Raw genomic sequence first — 16183 nt, 5'->3', positions numbered from 1 at the left:
ATGGGTGTCTGGGAAGGAAGACATAACACATGTAAAGCATTTAGCACAGTGCCTGGTATAGAGTAAACCTTCAGCAGCTGCTTGTTATTATTTGTAGTACTAGTACTAGTACTGTACTTGAAAACTTTCTGAAATATTTTCACACTGTTGGAGATGTAGGGGTGTCAGCTGTTACCTAAAAATTGAGATGGGAGCGAAACAGATTTAGACCAAAATATCAGCTTTACTGATTGCGCAGAGCTGGCTCGGAGGGCCTGGCTGAGGTGCATGGCTGCAGGGGGCTGCCTTGTCCGTCATCCCAGAATCCAACACACTCACCCAGAGGCAGGCCTAGACAACTGCAACCCTGTGGCTGCTCCCACACAGGTGACCTCCCCACTGGCTGGGGAGGCCAGGCTGTATTATTAGGGTCTTTCTGGCAGACATTCCAGAGGCGTAAAGTGGAGCATGCCAGCTTCCTTACCCAAATCCACCCAAAGCTAATGGCCAACAGAAGCCCTTGCCTCTCTGCTTGGGAATGACTCAGGGGATGACGTAAAGGGAACAGAGGAAGGTAGATTTACCCCCAACACAGACTTTCATATAAATTTAAATTTTGTTGCTTTTTCTTGATTTAGGGAAAGCCATGTAGAGTGTGGTAAGGTTAGATAAATTCTTAGTTAACTTTTGGGCAGTATGCTTGCTTTGTAAATAAAGACAACTATTAACTGTTTTGCGCCATCTTGCAGGTTCTTGGTATGTGTAGGAGTTGAGGGAGAGGATGTGGGGCACATCAAGGTAGTTGTGGTACAAGTTGGGGTAGCTGAGGCTCATCAACTGAAAAAGGTTACTTTATCCACCCCAGGCACAGTGATCTTGGCTGATTTAACCCTTCTAACAGTCTGTGGAGGGAGGTTCGCTTAGCATCTCTGATTTAGAGGGAAGGAGACTGAGACCTCGAGGGGTGTGTGGTTCCTCTGAGGTCTTGTGGCCAGGAAGTGAGTGGTGGAGCCAGGATTTGACTCCGGAGCTTGTTCATCTAACCACTATGCCAATTTGCCCCTCTAAGCCGCGGTTTGGGAGATGTTTTCTGAAGTCTTCTAAGGAGGCTTAGATAATTCGACTCCTCATATTTAGAACTGGTCAGGGCCGTGCAGTCATCCCATGGAGTCCTCTCATCTTACATGTGTAAAAGCTGAAGCCTGGCATGCAGACATGAGGAAGCCCCATATCACCAGTGAGAGCTGGACCCCAGGCCTCCTGACTTCAAACCTCTGCTCTCTCCTCTGGCTTCCATCAGACAGATTGAAGAAGAAAACGAACCTTTGTGTGTGCCTGAAATGGCCTGTTTCAGGAGAGGGGCAAAGTGAAACAGAGAGAAACACATAGTATCAACTTAGAGACTTCTGGGTAAGCCTTCACTAGCCTTCTCCCTCTCATAGCAAGAACACCATGGATTTCATTACAATAGGTAAAGAATTATGTGAGTTTAAAGCAGATTATCATCCTACCTTTTTCCAAACTTTCACGTTAGTTTCTCCTTCCAATAGCAAAGGCTTATTGACAGTTCTGTCTCCCAATATATGATGCCCAATTACACTACTTGGTTCTGCAGTGGACAATATTTCCATAAAAATATTGTGAGTGCTGCTTTTTAGTTTTTGGTTTTTATTATAATTTATAGACAAGGCATCAAAAAATTGTAGTTGTAGAACAAACGTGAAAATAACATAGCATGCTGGAATGGAAGCTTGGAGGTAGAGATGGGAAGAGAGGTGGCGGGGAGGGGTAGTGGTGTTGATTTCTTCAACAAACCTAAAGGGCGTTAAGAGATACTATATGTAGATTTAGGGGGTCAAAATAAGGTTTTAGGGCTGTAGTTTAAATGTGTTGATTACAGAGACACCATGCTGACGCAGTATAGCCGAGTTGTTAAGGGCACGGATCAGGAGCTAGACTACCAGGGTTTAAATGCTTGCTCTGCTACCTTGAACTTAACCAAGGCACAGGTATGCACTCTGGACTTCTCATCAAAAAATGAGGCCAATGATAATCTTTATTTTACAAGGTTGTTCTGAGAATAAAATGAGTTAATATATATATAAAGTGTTTAGAAGAGTGGAACATAAAAAGCATGACTACTTTTTATGATTCAGCTGCCGCTGAAGGAGAACGAAAGAACTGAAAATTAAAATTTCAATCAGCAGAGACTGGGAAGAGGGAAGTAGTAGTTTGAGAAAGTTTATTTTCTCATCTTTTAGAATGGGAGGTCAATATACAGTTTAAATGGACAAATCAAGAAATAGAGGCATATCCATATTTATGGTGATGAAGGCAATCCTCAGGAGAATTAAAAATAGGTCTAGTCAAGTGTGGTTATCACTGGGGAATGAAGCTCTGGGAGGAGCGACTTTGTATTTTGAGTTTTTTATTACCATAAGCATGTACTACTTTAAAAGAAAATTTACCAACTTTCTTGAGGTGTAGTTAACAAACGATAAACTTCACATATTTAAATACACAATGTGATAAGTTTTGATATATGTACACACTCATGAAACCATCACCACAATTAAGATAAACATATCAAGCCTCCACCCAAAGAAAGCCAGTTTTCAACTTCTTGGTTTTAATAGCCTATGTTTAGGAACTTACGGGCTTTAATTCTGTTTGAGCTATAGCATCACTTCATTCAAAATACCTTTTTGACTTCAAAGAGTATTTTCTTTTAATGATAGTACAGTGATTTTGTTTTGAAGTCTGTATCTTTGTATTCATGTGATCCTCTTATTCATCCTGAGGAGTCTTAAAGCTAATAAGAACCTCTGGTGATTTTTTTTTTTTTTTTTTTTTTTTGATGATGTGTTTTTCAGAGAACATCCAGTGATTAGATGATAGGATTTCAGACTTTAGAATGGGGAACAGAGACAATTAAAGTCTTCTCCAGACTATTACAACTGTTCGCTTTTCAAAAGTTTCATTGGTTCTGTGGGCTGTTTCCTCTGACCAGGGCTTTCCAAGTGTGTATGCTGCATGTTCAATTAGGATTCGCAGGCCACAGGCACAGGAATAATGTTGCTGAAATCGGTGTCCTGATTGACTAAAGCCTGTCTTCCCCTCCTCTCCGGAACCAGCCACCACCACTGCCTGCCTGAAGCTCCCCCTTCGCCTGCAGTGGGTGCTGGGCAGGGAGCAGGTACCCTGCTCCCACTGGGGTGGCCGTATTGGGGGATTTTATTCTGGAGTCCCAAGTATAAATTGGAAATATAATTTCAATAGAAACCAGATTAAGTTTTGTGGTTAACTCAGTTTTATGATACCATTAATGCTACATATAGCTGAGCTGTGCTGTGGGTCCAGTGTGGGGGTTTCTGTGGGTTTTTTTTTGTTTTGTTTTGGTTTTGTGGGCTGGTTTGGGAGCATAATTGCCTTTTTATATCATTGTTTCTGTGGGGAAAATGCTCTCAGTATTCCAAACAGAAACCCAAATGAACTTTTTAAACACAGCCTGTTCACAATAGATTGTAATGGCACTTGACAGAAGGGGTTTGTATTTAAAATAATGTAGTTTGTCTTAGCCTAAGGGCGATATGTTTTTCCAAATCATAGACTTCTCTGAAAATTATAGGACAAATGTGTTAGGATTGATTTGATAGCGAATGAAACTTGAGGGCAAATGTGTTAGGACTGATTTTGTTGGTTTTATTTGAGGATTATGATGTTTCTTAGGGAATGGGCTGTTGAACTTAATGGCATCTTTTGTAGGTCAATAGTAACATGTCCATGATGATGATGTTCTGTATTTTAACTAACAGGTTTTCAGGAGGCCTGATATAAGGGTAAGGATATTTGGCTTTTGGCAGATGGACCTCCTACTTATGTGTGTCTGTGCTTTATCGAACACTTAGTCTATTTAGTGTTCTCTACCTTCTCACTGGTTTTTATGAGTCACTCAGATCAATTTGCTCTGCTGTGTCATAGCTTTAAGTGTTCACTAGAAACGCTTTATTTGTTACAGTGTTTTTATGTGCAGTAAAAGCCAGTGTGTGTGAGGGCAGGATGCTAAAATTGTTACTGATGTGCAATGCTGACTTTTGTTGTACTACATGAATTCTGACCAAATGGGTGTTCATGGCAGGAGTTATAAGGCTAGGCCTACAAAGGCCTCTTTTAACCTTCTTTATTGTGTAATTCATGCTAAAGAATTTAGCAGCCGAAAAGAAAAAAAAGTAGTCAATTGTCTGTCCTAAGTAAAATTTCGAGCCATGTTTGTGTTTGCATGTTGAATCCAAAAAAACAGAAGTGCTAACCTTGAAGATGAATTTGGCAAAATCAGTCCCAATTAGTATTTTTTAAAGTACAGATATATTGGATTATAGCTTACATTCTCCTCATGATTTTCCTTCCCTTTATTTCAGAATATTCATAAAGCAAGACAAAGATTGGTAATGTGCATGCATTTAAACCTTAGTATCAGATGTTGAAAATTAACCTATTTCCATTAAATGAAAACAATGTGGATTTTAATAGTATAATGTAATGACCTCGGTTTAAAAATTTTTAATATTATTGAAGCCAATGCAGTAGTGCAAAAATAAGCAGGTTAAGTCAGATTCTTGTTATTCTAGTTCGTTTTCCTTTGTTTAGTCTTGTTTTCACCATGTTTTCGTTGGTTTGTGGGAATCATTTTCTTTTATTGATTCACATTGTTAAATATTAGTGTTAGGCTTTACACTTGCATGGACTTTGAAGTGTATTTTTTTGTTTATTCATTCATTTATCTGTTTTTAAAAATTCTAATCAGAGAGTGATTCCATTTTTTTTTATTTAAAAAAAATGGAAATTTCAAAGCACTGGCTGTATTTAAACATTACCCTGCCTTGAAGGGTAGCTGTACCAACTGTGTACTAAATCCAGTCTGATGATTAAGTATAAAAATGTGTTAAGTACTTATTGTACTTTATTGACAAAAGTGAAAGATGGAAAATAGTAAATTCTTTTAAAGCTTGGCTTCTTTTTCACTGGTTGCCTTTGTAAGAAATATAGTAATTGGAACAAAGTTTCATGAAGTCAAAAAAATATATATGCTAAATTTTAATATTTTCAGCCTCAGAGACTTGATACAACTTCTAAAAGGGGTTATAATCTTGTCATCTTCAGTATTCATATTCTTTATACCATCTGCTGAACTAAAGTTCCAAATTTTAAAGTTTCAAAAAAAATTGATTCTATGAAGAAATAAAATTAAGAACAGTACACCTATAAAGGGGTTGGAAAAATTTAAATAAGAAAACTTTCAGCTGTTTTTTTGAAGCATGTTGATGTGTAATTAGAAGTATTTAATATGCTATTGATTCCTAAATACAGTATTTAATTAGCAATAAGAAACAGACTGTGTGTGTGTGTGTGTGTGTGTGTGTGTGTGTGTGTGTGTGTGTGTGTGTGTGTGTGTGTGTGTGTGTGTGTGTGTGTGTGTGTGTGTGTGTGTGTGTGTGTGTGTGTGTGTGTGTGTGTGTGTGTAAAATCTCCAGCATATGATCACATGCATGTGTGGAATTGACCCCTGGGTAATCTAATAGTTCTTTAGAATACTTTGTTTAAATTGTCTATGAACTGCCTTTGTATTTTGCTTGACTTTGCCCTTTACCTGGTTTCTGTGGTATGCTTTATTTTCTATGAGCACATTCTGTGCCTGCTATTTTGTTTCTTTGTTGTATGCTATAGTATTGCTTGATTTTAAAAAGACAGTACATTCTTTGAAATCCATGATGTTTGTTTGCTTTTCGTTTTTCTACCCCAACACAAACACAGGATAGATACTCCATTTTAGGCCGAGGATGCTGTAGATGGCCTACACATTATTTCCTTAACTCCAAAGGGGGAAAATGTGATTTGCAAAGCCATAAAAGGCGTGTTGTCTTTTACATGCTTACTGTCTCTTTAAAAAAGAAATTCTGTCCTTTCACCTGTCTGTTTGCACGTGTTTCTCTTTCTCCTTTATGCCTTTTCTTGTCCATGCACCTGGTGCTGTGCAGGAGATTCAGGAAGAGCACAATGGCTACCCTTCTGAAGCTGAAGCTGATCAGGTGGCAAGTTCTACATGTTCATCTGTTTGTAGCTACAAATCGTGTATTTAGAAGCCATTTCATCCTAGATTTCTAGATGATAAGCAAAGCTTTCCAGATGCTTTTACCATTCCAATAGTGCCCTCCTGTCCAAATTTGGTAGATTCCATTATGACATTATTTGAAATAATTGGTTTATCCAACAGTTTGTCAACTAGAAATTTGTTCATCTGTGCTTCTCGGTTTCTCTAGATAGGGTTATTGATGAGGTTAATGACCCTCCATCACTGCAGGATTCTGACGTGCCTTTACAAAGACTTAGAGGGATGGTTACAGGTACTAAAGGTGCTCCTTGAGGGTGCTTTATTCAAATTTGCATGGTCTGTGCCCAGCACAGTACCTGAATGAGTAAATATATTTTATATTTATTATTCAATACAAAAGTTTTCATGCAATATTCTTGAAGTTCTTACTCTTGCTCAGTACCTCTAGACCCTCCCTAGAGTCTTTTAAAACAGCAGTACTTTCCCCAATGTTTATGTAGAAACTGAATATGTAAAACTGATAGAAGAACAGCTCCAGGAAAGTGTCAAGCACTAGTGCTCAGCTGTGCCTTTGTTCGTCATTACCCAGCCCCACCCTCCTTTGGTGACCCCAGAAGTACCTGGAAGAGCCCCATTTGAAAACCACTGCTTTTGGCATGCAGCCATTATATAAGTATCCACCCAACAGCTTAGATTCAGGCTGAGGAGAAAAGCAGTAGAGAGGCCAGGGTCATCCAGGCTGATTGGGACCCTCAAGGACAAATTCAGGGAGCTGGCAGACCTCAGCTGGATCTCCAAGGTCACTGGAACAGGGTTGGGATGAGATCATCAGAAGGAATTCCTCAGCTGGGCAGCACTTTGAGCAAAGGCACCAAGAGGAATGGGTGTGTTTATGATACCAAATTTAGTTCACATGAATATTCCATGCTTTGATTGTGTTGTACATGGGTTGGATAAATCAAGGGTCAAATCATGTCCTGTGCAACCTGGTAGTTGCAATAAAAACTTAATATAGCACAAGTGTGAGTCCCATCTCCTAACACCAGCTTTATAAAGGGAATCTACTCACTCCCCTCCCTGCCCCCCCCCCCCCCCCCAAAATGAGCCTTTAAGAACTATTCTCCTCTTGAGTTCTATGCTAAAGCTAAATGTGTTTCTTTTACAACATCCTCTGTGGAAGTCTGAAGCAGTAGGATCATTTCTTTGTTTTATTCTGATAGTTGCTTTTTCATCATTTAAAAAACATGTCCCAGATTTAATTATCACTAGTGAGAGGTTTGTCTCACTGTGTCTTACCAACACAAATGACTCACATAAATGCACAGGTGTTTCACGCCAAACTTGACATGACTATGGGAAGAGAAGAGCAACACTTGTTCTTCAACCTCTATCTTGACAGCCTTGTCCATTCTCAAAATGGTCCCAATCACCTCTGTCTCCCATGTGTAGCATTTTATTAGCTAGTCCTGGGTCAAGGACTTTAAAATGTTTCATGTGGCTTGCTCCAAAGCTCAAAGGGAGTCATATCTTCCCCAATCCCTTCTAGATAGAATAGCCTGCTTTAGTAAATATATTTCAAAATAATCTATCCTCATTCATTTTTAAATATAAATTAAGGAATTTGTCTATATAACATACGATATTTAGCCATTAAAATAAGTTGTAACAATGTAACATTTGAAGTAATTTAAAGCTCTGATATTGATTAAAATAGCTTTTTCACTTTAACTGTGCTGTAAAATTAATCACTAGTTCAGGCAATAAATTAAAGCCAGACTTTCAAATTAAGGCTTCTATTAAGATTGGTGATTTTTTAGTGTTTCTAAAACTGGGCATTTTAAAGTATACACATTAAAAAAAAAAAAAAAACCCAAAAAACTAAAAGTATACATATTTAGTTTGTGCTTTATTGCATTAAAGATATATTTCCAAATCAGATGTGAGTATAAAATTGAATTCATAAATGGTTCTCCATGTCCCCTTTAATGTGTTAATAACGCCCTAAAAATGTAGCTGAAAAATGTCTTAAAAACCAACCTAGACTAAAAATTTAAATTGAGTAAATTGGGAGTAACAATGAATCTTTTGATGAAGAGGATGGACCATGTCGTTTTGTGCCCTCCCAGTAAAACAGACCTACTAACCCGGACCAACACTTAGCATTGAATTTGCTATTTATATTTTGACTTTTTTCCTTTTTTTATTTTATAAAATTTGATGAAACTGCTATTATAGTATTTCTAAATTGACCTTTAAGTCCCTTTAATAAAACAAATTGAGATTCTTATAACTATGAAAGATAATTACCGTTTTTAATTTTAATAATTTAGATTAGAATTATAAAAGACATCTATTTTTAAACACTTTGCTTTACAAAATTATGTTTTTTTTTTTTTGTCGTTTTTTCGTGACCGGCACTCAGCCAGTGAGTGCGCCGGTCAGTCCTATATAGGATCCGAACCCGCGGCGGAAGCGTCGCCGCGCTGCCAGCGCAGCACTCTACCAAGTGCGCCACGGGCTCGGCCCCAAAATTATGTTGTTAACTTAGTATAGTTTGACCTGTTTTCCGCTGAACACTAGTGGCCTTATGATGTTTAAAGGTATTCCTTGGAAAAAGTTCCTGATGGAATAGGTATGAGAAATGCATTATACTCTAGCGCCCTCTTGCTGATTCGGTGTACATTAACACACTAAAGACTTGTCTCACTAAAAAAAAAAACCCTGCTTAACTTGTTTTGTTTAACCCAGCATTTCCCAATTTTTATTTATTTATTTATTTATTTATTTTTTAAAGAAGACCTATTCACATCTCTTGGGAAATTAATGCTCTGTGAAACACAGCTTGGGAATTTCTGGGGTTTCGATCACCTTATTCTTATTCATGACACATTATGTCAGAGATGCCAAGGAGAAAGTGACTGGTTTCCTTGGTAGCGTCTCACAGGAGGGCGGTACCTTGGAATAGTCCCCAAGTTCAGGCTGTGGTTCCTAGCTTTGTGGTTCAAGAACACCATTTACCACCTCCCCTGAGGTATCTGGCACTATCCAACTAAGCTCACAAGGGACTCGCTATAGGCCCATAGTGCCAATCTGGTCATTTAGAAATGTGGGCATGTATCTTTCCAGCCACCCGAGGCATTCTTCTCCTAGTATCATTGTAGCCAGTAAACCTAGCAAGTCATTAGCAATTTTCTTGGTGAGCATGAAATTAGTGCAAAGTCAATTGGCTTGGGAGGTGCCTCATGAACACACCCTTCTCAGCAGTGGGGATTGGATTACTCTTGTTTGCCAGATGACAGCACACTCTCTTGTGGCCTGGATTGGGTAAACACTGACAATTCCACTTTCCATGTCCCCTCTCATACACCCTGTGGGTGCGCACATGCACACTTATAGCCGGGTTGCAGTACCAAAACCTAGGGCTTTCCTTACTTATGTACTGTCCTGAGACCATTCCCTGGTTATTTTAATTAGACTTCGGGGTTTCCCAAACTATCTCCGTAGGCTGGGTCATTTCTACAACTAGCTAAGCACCTACACCTAAGGTTGATATTATTTTATTAGTTTCATGCTCAGAAGGTAACTTTTTTCTGACCTTATTTCCAAATTCTGGAGGCACCTTATAATAGCTGTGTATGTAGTGATTACAGTACCTATCTGTCATGTTGAGCCATTTCTGTATTAATGCTTTCTAACTGTGAAATCTAAATATGTTATAACAATTTGCTAGATTATGCAGCATGATGTCCTGTGATGCTGAGCTTTGAAATTGTCTTTTAAGGGGAGGGGGCATATATTTTGCACGCTTCTGTAGCCTTATAGTGAGAGCACAGAACACCAAAATTCTTCTCAGGTGTACAGATGGAAAGTGAGACTTACTCCTGTTTGATTTTTTGCCAGGCTCTACGGGATGGAAATAAGCTGGCACAGATGGAAGAAGCGCCACTTTTTCCAGGAGAATCAATTAAAGCCATTGGTAAGTTTAATGTGTGTACCTTGCTCATAGAGATCCATAAAATGAAAAGGCAGTTTATTTGCGAGCAAAGGTGATATATGTGCTGGGGATCAGCCAGACCGATTTAATTAGGGGGCAAGTGGACTAGGTCTATTCATTATTAGTATCATGATGACCTTAAGAGATAGATGATTGTAGAGGATCCCGTTAAGCCCCAATTGAGTATTCAATGGCATTACCAAAGAAGAGGGGCCCAGCTTTTCTTGATGAAAAGCTGATCAGATGCTCAGTATTAGTTCGCTGTTTTGTTGGAATCTTTCTCTTTTTTTATATTGAAACATAATTGATTGTACATATCCGTGGGGTACTGTGTTGAATATCAATACCTGTGTGCAGTATGTGATGCCCAAATCAGGATAATTAGTATATTCAACAAGCAATGTAATCAGTTTTTGTGGCCTGGAGTCTTTCACTGTAAGGAAAGTATATCGATAGATGATCCATATTATTTATTAATAACAGTTTTGAGAACTTGGCAAAGAAATTTTAGTGGCTATAGGATTCCAAAAAGTACAGTTTTAGTGCAAGAAAAGGGAATGTGTTGCCATCCTGGATTGTAAAGGTGATGGCAGGACGGTTCCCATATCCCCCCTTGATGGATTGCCAGGAACTTCAGGAGGTAGGTAGATGTGCCATGTGTGGACGGTAGAGGCAGCTGGGTGTGACCTTAATATATCTCATCATTTGGTGGGGTTAGATAATCTGGTTTGCTGAGTGTTTCCTTCTTCCTTCATGGCTCCCTGCCAAAAAAGTGTGCTTGGTCTCAAAGTATGGTTGTGTTGTGTCAAGAATATTTGAGTAGCTGGGCTCTCCTACTGAGCCTCCAAACAACTACTGCTGCTAAATATCCTAGTCTGTGGCTCTGGACCATGCTTGTCCCATCCTTGGCTTTGAAATTTTTACTTTCCTTGGCTTCTGGAACTTCATTCTCTCCTGGTGGTCCTCTAGCCTCTCTGACTGTTCCTTGTCTGGCTGTTCTTCTACTTCCGCTCCCATGGTGCTTTCTGAATGATCTGTTTAAAATGGAGAACTAATTATGTCATACCTCTGCTTCTCCAGACAGTAAAATACACAGATTTAAAGTGTACAATGTGAAGAGGGTTTTTTCTACTTTACTTTTGTCTTTATCAGTGGGCTAAACTCCACTCAGATGGGGGGATTAGAGCCAGTCAAGATGATTGGTCGCTTTGTACATCAGAGACACATTTTGAATTAGTAAGGAGTGTTATAAAAGCTCAGATTGCAAGCTCACAGTTGTCTTAGTAAGAAAAGAAGGCTTCATTGGATCCAGTTGTGATTCTGGTGCTCTGTCTCTCCCATTTGCTTCTCCGTTCACTCTGGAAACAGAGCTCAGAGAGTGAGAAGCTTCCACTTGGCCCCACTTCTCTACCAATTGTTGGAAATATCTTAGTCAGATGTTAAGAACATCTGCAAAACCTTAAGCAATATAAGTATGCTTTGTGCTCCTCCAGTGGCTTGTAAAGGGTAGGTAAATTAACCCCTACTTTTAAATAAAGTGTATTCCTGGAGGCAAAGTATTAAAATAGGTCATTGTAACCTGAAGTACTCCCTGTGGAGTATTATTTCAGTTTGTCATTGTCAGAATATGAAGAGTTTTGACACAGTATACACCTGAGAAACCATCACAGTCATGGTAATGATCATATCTATCATCCCTCAGAAGTTTTCTTATGCCCGTTTATAATCCCTTCCTCCCATGCATTCTCTACCATCCCCAAGCACTATAGTTTATATTTTCTAGTGTTTTATAGAAATGTAATCATAGAATATGTTCTTTTTTTGTCTAGCTTCTTCCAATCAAATAATTATTTTGATGTTCATCCATATTGTGGCACAGGTTAACAGTCATTCCTTTTGATAGCTGTATAGTATTCTGTCATACAGATACATGACATTTTGCTTATCCATTCGTCTGTTGGTGGATATTTGGGTTGTTTCAACTGTTTGGCTATTACAAATAAAGCTGCTGTGAACATTTATGTACAAGTCTTTGTATGGACATATATTTTCTTTTCTCTTCGGTAAATACTTAAAGGATGGAGTAGCTGGATCTTATGGTAGGTGTACATTTAACTTTTTAAGAAACTGCTAAAGTGTTTACCAAAGTGGCTGTACCAGTATACATTCCTACCAGCAGTATATGAGCATTCCGCTTCTTCCTTTCCAATCTGATTGCCTTTTATTTACTTTTCTTGCTCTATTGCTCTTGCTTGAACCTCCAATACAGTGTTAAAGAAAAGAGGTGAGAGTAGATACTCTTGTCTTGTTCTTGATCTTGGGAAAGCTTTCAGTCACCATTAAGTATAATGTTAGCTGTGGGGTTTTTGTAGATGCCCTTTATCATGTTGAGGAAGTTCTCTTCTATTTCTAATTGGCTGAGAGTTTTTATCAGGAATGGATGTTAAATTTTGTCAAATGCTTTTTCTGCATCAATTGATATAATCATGTGATTTTTTTTTCTTTAGCCTATGATATGGTGAATTAATTTTTGAATGTTAAATCAACCTTCCATTTACAGGATAAACTCTACTTGCTAATTATGTATTATTCTTTTTATATATTGGTGGATTTGATTTATTAAAATTTTGTTTAGAAGTTTTCCATCAGTATTTGTGAGAGTAATTGGCCTGTAGTTTTCTTTTCTTGTAATGGCTTCATCAGGTTTTGGTATCAAAGTAATACGGGCCTTGTAGAAAGAACTGGGAATTATTCTTTCATTCTTAGTTTTCTGGGAGAGTTTATTTCTTCCTTAAGTATTTGGTAGAGTTCCCCAGTGAAGCCACCTGGACTTCGAGTTTTCTCTGTGGGAAGGTTTTAACCACAAATTTAATTTCTTTAGTAGCTATAGGACTATTTAGGTTGTTTTTTTCTTCTTGAATAAGCTTTGATAGTTTATGTCTTTCTATGAATTTGGCCATTTAATCTGAGTTGTTAAATTATTGTCATAAAGTCATTTGTCATATTCCCTTATTATTCCTTTAATAGTTGTAGGCTTTGTACTGACATCACCTTTCTCATTTATGATATTCCTAATGTGCATGGCTTCCCTTTTTTTTTTTTCTTCCGGATCAGCCTAGCTAGAGATTTATCAATTTTATTGATCTTCTCAAAGCAGCAGCATTTGGTTTTATTATTTATCTTTTTGTTTTCTATCATTGATTTCTACTATGATCTTTATTGTTTTCTATCTTCTGCTTACTTTGGGTTTAATTTACTATTCTTTTTCTAGTTTCTTTAAGTGGAAGCTGTGGTCATTGATTTGAGACCTTTGTTCTTTTCTAGTATAGGCATTTAGATTTTTCTCCAAGGGCTGCTTTTCAGCATCTCACCAATTATAACATTATGTTTTCATTTTTATTCAGCTCAAATGCTTTTGAATTCTTTTGATTTCTTCCTTGACTCTTATTCAGGAGTGTGTTGTTTAATTTCCACATATTTGCGAATTTCCCAAATTTTTTTCTGTTAATGATTTCCAATTTCATTTCAATGTGTTCAGAACATAGTTTTTATGACTTGAATACTTTTATATTTGTCAAGACTTGTATTATGGCCCAGATTATGGTCTATCTTGGTTAATGTTCTGTGTGCACTTGACAAGAATGTGTCTTCTGTGTTCAGCAGAGTGTTCTATAAACATCAATTAGGTTAAGTTTGTTGGTAGTGTTATTTAAGTCTTCTGTGTTCTTACTCATTTCCTGTCTACTTATTCTATCAACTATTGAGAGAGGGGTTTTGAAATCTCTTACTATAATTGTAGATGTGCCTATTTCTCCTTGCAGGTCTATCAGTTTTGCTTCATGTATTTTTGAAGCTATTAATAGGTATGTAAGTGTTTAACATTATTATGTCCATCTGATGAATTTACCACTTTATTATTATGAAATGACCTTCTAGTCTTCCTGGTAATATTCTTTGCTTTGAAATCTACTTTGTCTGATGTTATCATAGACATTACAGCTTTCTTTTAATTAGTATTAACATGATATACCTATTTTCATCCTTCAAATTTCAAACTATTTGTATCTTTGTATTTAAAGTGGGCTTCTTTTTAACCACATGTAGTTGGAACTTACTTTTGTCTCTAATGCGAGAATTTCTGCCTTTTAATTACGGTATTTAGACCATTTACGTTTTATGTAAATGTTAATATCATTAGTGTTATATCCACCATCTTGATATATATTTTCTCTTTGTCCTATTTGTTCTTTGTTCTCTTTTTTCTCTTTTTTTGGTCTACTTTTTGAGCACTTTTTAGATTCCATTATATCTCCTACATTTGCACATTACCTATAATTCTTTGTTATTTTACTGGTTGCTTTACATCTTTAATCACATTCTACCTTCAAGTGATTTTATGCTGCTTCATGTATAGGATAAGAACCTCATAATAGTATAATTCCATTTGTCCCTTCCCAGCCTTTATGCTATTGTGTTATCCATTTTACTTTTACATATGTTATAAACTCCATAATACAGTGGTTTTATTTTTATTTAAACAATCAGCTATCTTTTAAGGATAATGATTATAATAATGCCTTAGTTATAATAATCCTACAAAAGCACTTTCTGATTCGCTCTTTGCCAGCACCTCTGGCCTCATGTGCAACATCCTCACTGCACCCTCTGATCCAATGATACTAACCTCTAACAACTTGCTGCTCTCTCCTTCTTCCTCTCTTCCTCTCTTCCTTCTCTCACTCCCCCTACTCACTTCTCTGCTGAGTTAAGTTGATCCTTTTCGGAGCTTTTATCACTCTGTGTTCATATTATATAGCCTTTATTAGGCTATCATATAATGGTAATTTCTGTGTAGTATCTCTCATACATCACAGGCTGCTTGTGGGCAGGAACTATGTCCATGTATATCTAGAACCCTAGCAACAGAAGACAGAACATAGTGAGTAATAAAAAAGTTTAATGGAAGTGTTTTGAGAATTTTGCTGAATGGTAACTTTAGTACCTTCAATTGTCCCACTGAGGCATTTATAGCTATGTATGCTATAAATGAGGCATTTATAGCTATATCATTTATAGCTATGTATGTTCCTGTCGTTCCAATGGATTGGCACTTTGGGAAAATCATGAAGATGCAGTATCTTTGTGATAGATGTGAGTGTCTTAACACTCATAGGAATTAAATATGGTGTGTACTTGATATTAACAAAAAGAAAATTAAAATTAATACGGAAGCTGATAAGTAATTTGAAACAAATCTTTTTCCACTTCATTGATGTGGTTCTAGTTTTTGTCATCTGCAAAGCAGTTTCCTTTAGAGGTACATTAGGGGACAGTGTTAGCTTTCATTGGTTTTAAGTAGCAGTAATTTGTGAAGTGGTAGCCCAGGGTCTTCAGAGTTTAATTAATGTTTTAATTATGACTAATTTATCATTCAGGGAAAATGTTAACTACCTGGAAAAAAAAATGACAAAATGTAACTTATACTTTTACTTAAAACCTGACTAAATAGAAAATCAGAATTTTGTTTAAAAATTGAACTTTATTAGAAGACTATCCATCTATTTATTTAAAGTAATAATTGATATAATTCTATAAAATTTAAAATTACTAGAAAACTGGAATCACAAACTATATATTTGGAAACTCATGTTAAGATTTATTGAAGGACAAGTCTGACAGAGTTTTTTCTTTCAGTGAAAGATGTCATGTATATCTGCCCATTTTTGGGAGCAGTGAGTGGAACCCTTACAGTGACGGACTTTAAGATGTACTTCAAAAATGTAGAGAGGGTGAGTTTTTAAAAGTGTGTTTTATTTTTAAAAATACTTTGGAATGCTAAAAGAAGAAAGTAAAAAGTGTCCTGAAATACCATCACCCTGAGATAACCAGAGGGTGAGTTTTAAGATGTGCATATTTGCAAACAGATTTTGCATATTGGGGGAAAAAAAACCTGTTAGAGCACCACTTAAACCTGGAGTGGAAGTTTCATTATAGTCTGAATATATAGTTCATAAGGCATGCTATAAAACAGACTTCAGTTTCTTAGCTGGGACAGAGGACAAAGAGGAAATGTAAAGTAAGCAAACTTGTTTTGTAACCCA

General features: G+C 37.1%; 1 protein-coding gene across 7 annotated transcripts in view; it reads left to right on the top strand.

Moving 5' to 3' along the window:
* MTMR1 (myotubularin related protein 1) overlaps positions 1-16183 on the top strand; it is a 76901-nt gene that overhangs the window by 15346 nt on the left and 45372 nt on the right. Inside the window, exons 3-7 of one of the 7 annotated variants that reach the window (XM_063083990.1) lie at positions 3795-3818; positions 4398-4424; positions 6015-6065; positions 9989-10064; positions 15777-15871. In XM_063083990.1, coding sequence (XP_062940060.1) covers positions 3795-3818; positions 4398-4424; positions 6015-6065; positions 9989-10064; positions 15777-15871 — 273 coding nt within the window. Of the gene's footprint in view, positions 1-3794; positions 3819-4397; positions 4425-6014; positions 6069-9988; positions 10065-15776; positions 15872-16183 lie in introns of all 7 variants that reach the window. The other 6 variants (XM_063083989.1, XM_063083992.1, XM_063083991.1 and 3 more) reach the window with 6 other exon arrangements.

This window comes from Cynocephalus volans, chromosome X (assembly GCF_027409185.1).
Source record: "Cynocephalus volans isolate mCynVol1 chromosome X, mCynVol1.pri, whole genome shotgun sequence".
Taxonomy (NCBI): Eukaryota; Metazoa; Chordata; class Mammalia; order Dermoptera; family Cynocephalidae; genus Cynocephalus; species Cynocephalus volans.
This window is presented reverse-complemented; position numbering and strand designations above follow the sequence as displayed.